This window comes from Geospiza fortis, unplaced genomic scaffold, assembly GCF_000277835.1.
Source record: "Geospiza fortis unplaced genomic scaffold, GeoFor_1.0 scaffold739, whole genome shotgun sequence".
Classification (NCBI taxonomy): Eukaryota; Metazoa; Chordata; class Aves; order Passeriformes; family Thraupidae; genus Geospiza; species Geospiza fortis.
The window spans coordinates 28,365-31,491 of record NW_005054900.1 but is presented as its reverse complement, the minus strand read 5'-3'; the positions used below and the strand labels follow the sequence as shown (position 1 = coordinate 31,491).

The window sequence follows — 3,127 nt, the reverse complement described above, 5'->3', positions numbered from 1 at the left end:
CGGTTGAGTCGATGACCCCATGGTTGGGTTGATGACCCCGTGGTTGGGTTGATGACCCCACGGTTGAGTTGATGACCCCATGGTTGGGTTGATGACCCCACGGTTGAGTCGATGACCTCACGGTTGAGTTGATGACCCCGTGGTTGAGTTGATGACCCAGGATTAACATAAAATAGTTAAAAAATCCCTAAATTCCCTTTTTTCCGCAGGATTATTATAAAATAATTAATTTTTCCCCAGGATTATTCTAAAATAATTACTTTTTGCCGTGGTTTTAATAAAATAATTTTTTTCCCCAGGATTATTATAAAATCATTAAAACTCCGATGGACATGGGAACAATTAAGAAACGTTTGGAAAACAATTATTACTGGAACGCTCAAGAATGTATCCAGGATTTCAACACCATGTTTACAAACTGCTACATCTACAACAAGGTAAGGAAAATTCCAGAAATTTGGGGAAAAAAACCCAAAATTTAATCCATGGCATCAATTCCTGCCTCACCTTTTTTGTTTTTTACAGGAATATTTAAAGGGATTTTTTTCCCTGAGTTATTTTGCTATTTCCCTCTCTTTTCCTTTTTTTTTCCTCCCTTATTTTCCCCTTTTTCCCTCCCTTTTCCCACCCATTTTTCCTTCTTTTTTTTTCTTCTTTTTTCCCTTATTTTCCCTCCCTTTTTTCCCTCATTTTTCCTCATTTTTCCCTCTTTATTCCCTATTTTTCCTTGATTTTCCCCTCTTTTATTATGTTTCCATTTCCCCTTCTTTCCTGTTTTTCCCTCTTTGTTTTTCATTATTTTTCTCCCGTTTCTCCTTATTATTTCCTTTTTTTTCCTCCCTTTTCCCCCTTTTCTCCTCCTTTTTCCCACCTATTTCTCCTTCTTTTTTTCCTTATTTTTCCTTTATTTTCCCTCATTTTTCCCCATTTATTCCCTATTTTTCCTTGATTTCCCCCCCAAATTTCCCATCTGTCTTTTATGTTTCCATTTCCCCTTCTTTCCTATTTTCCCCCATTTTTCCCTCATTTTTCCTTTATTTTTCTCCCCTTTTCCCACCTATTTTTCCTTCTTTTTTTTTTTCCTTATTTTTCCCTTATTTTCCTTCCTTTTTCCCCTTATTTTCCCTCATTTTCCTCTGTTTATTCCATATTTTTTCTTAATTTTTCCTTTATTTTCCCCATTTTCTCTCATTTTCCCTTGGTTTTCCCTCATTTTTTCCTTGATTTCCCCCCATTTTTCCCCTTTTTCTTCCTTTTCTCCCCATTTTCCTTCTCTCTTTTCCTCCCTTCCCATTCTCAGCCTCCCCCTATAAAACTCCAAAACTCACCCCAAAATCTCCAGCCGCAAATCCCTCCTGGAAAACTCCTAAACTCTGATTTTTTTCCCTAAATTCTGATTTTTTTCCCAAAATTCTGATTTTTCTCCCCATTTTCCAGCCAGGGGATGACATAGCGCTGATGGCAGAAGCTCTGCAGAAGCTTTTTCCCTAATTTCCGTTCTATTTTTCCCAAAATTCTGATTTTTTTCCCAAAATTCTGATTTTTTTCCCAAAATTCTGATTTTTTTCCCAAAATTCTGATTTTTTTCCCAAAATTCTGATTTTTTTCCCAAAATTCTGATTTTTTTCCCAAAATTCTGATTTTTTTCCCAAAATTCTGATTTTTTTCCCAAAATTCTGATTTTTTTCCCAAAATTCTGATTTTTCTCCCCATTTTCCAGCCAGGGGATGACATAGCGCTGATGGCAGAAGCTCTGCAGAAGCTTTTTCCCTAATTCCTCTTTTATTTTTCCCACAATTCCAGGTTTTTTCCCCTAATTCCAGGTTTTTTCCCCCAAATTCCAGGGTTTTTTCCCTAAATTCTGATTTCTCCCCATTTTCCATCCAGGGGATGACATAGAGCTGATGGCAGAAGCTCTGCAGAAGCTTTTTCCTTAATCCCCATTTTATTTTTCCCAAAATCCCAGTTTTTTTCCCCCAAATTCCAAGTTTTTTTCCCCAAATTTCCCATTTTTTTCCCTAAATTCTGATTTCTCCCCATTTTCCATCCAGGGGATGACATAGAGCTGATGGCAGAAGCTCTGCAGAAGCTTTTTCCGTAATCCCCATTTTATTTTTCCCAAAATCCCAGTTTTCCCCCCCAAATTCCAGGTTGTTTTCCCCTAATTTCCCATTTTTTGCCCAAAATTCTGATTTTTCCCCCCATTTTGCAGCCAGGGGATGACATAGAGCTGATCGCAGAAGCTTTTTCCCTAATTTCCGTTCTGTTTTTCCCAAAATTCCAGGTTTTTTTTCCCCTAATTCCTTGGGGTTTTTTCCCAAAATTCTGATTTTTCTCCCCATTTTGCAGCCCGGGGATGACATAGTGCTGATGGCAGAAGCTCTGGAGAAGCTTTTCCTGCAGAAGATCTCGGAGATGACGCAGGAGGAAACCGAAATCGTCATCGCCCAGACCAAGGGCCGCGGCCGCGCCCGCAAGGAGCCAGGTGGGGCTGCCAGAAAATCCAAATTCCACCCCAAAATTATTCCCAAATCCTCCAAATCACCCCCAAATTCCCTTTTCCCCCATTTCTCCCCGTTTCCCCCGTACTTTCCCGTATTTTTTCCCCATTTTCCCCCCATTTTCCCCCCATTTTCCCCCTATTTCCCCCCCTATTTTCCCCTCTATTTTCCCATCTTTTTTCCCTTATTTCCCCCCATATTCCCATTTTTTTCTTTGTTTTCCCCTCATTTCCCCCCCATTTTCCCTTTTATTTGCCCCTATTTCTCCCCCTATTTTCTCTAACTCCTCCCTCCATTTTTCATCTTTTTCCCTTATTTCCCCTCTATTTTCCCATCTTTTTTCCCTTACTTCCCCCCATTTTCCCATATTTTTTCCCCTATTTCCCCCCATTTTTCCCTTATTTTCCCCCTGCTTCCCATTTTCCCTAATTTTCCCCTGTTTTTCCCCTATTTCCCCCCCTTTTTTACCCCTATTTTCCTGTATTTTCCCCGTTTTTCCCATTTCCCCCCACGTTCCCATATTTTTTCCCAATTTTCCCCCTATTTCCCTGCATTTTCCCCCTAAAATCCCCCATTTCCCCCTCTAATCCCCCATTTCCCCCTCTAATCCCCATTTCCCCCCTCTA

The 3,127-nt window shown here is 39.9% G+C and overlaps 1 protein-coding gene across 1 annotated transcript in view; it reads left to right on the top strand.

The window, feature by feature from the left end:
• LOC102043769 (bromodomain-containing protein 2-like) overlaps positions 1–3,127 on the top strand; it is a gene marked incomplete at its 3' end in the record, with an annotated part of 31,577 nt that overhangs the window by 1,931 nt on the left and 26,519 nt on the right. Inside the window, exons 2-3 of the mRNA XM_031065586.1 lie at positions 300–437; positions 2,350–2,523. Coding sequence (XP_030921446.1) covers positions 327–437; positions 2,350–2,523 — 285 coding nt within the window. The remainder of the gene's footprint in view (positions 1–299; positions 438–2,349; positions 2,524–3,127) is intronic.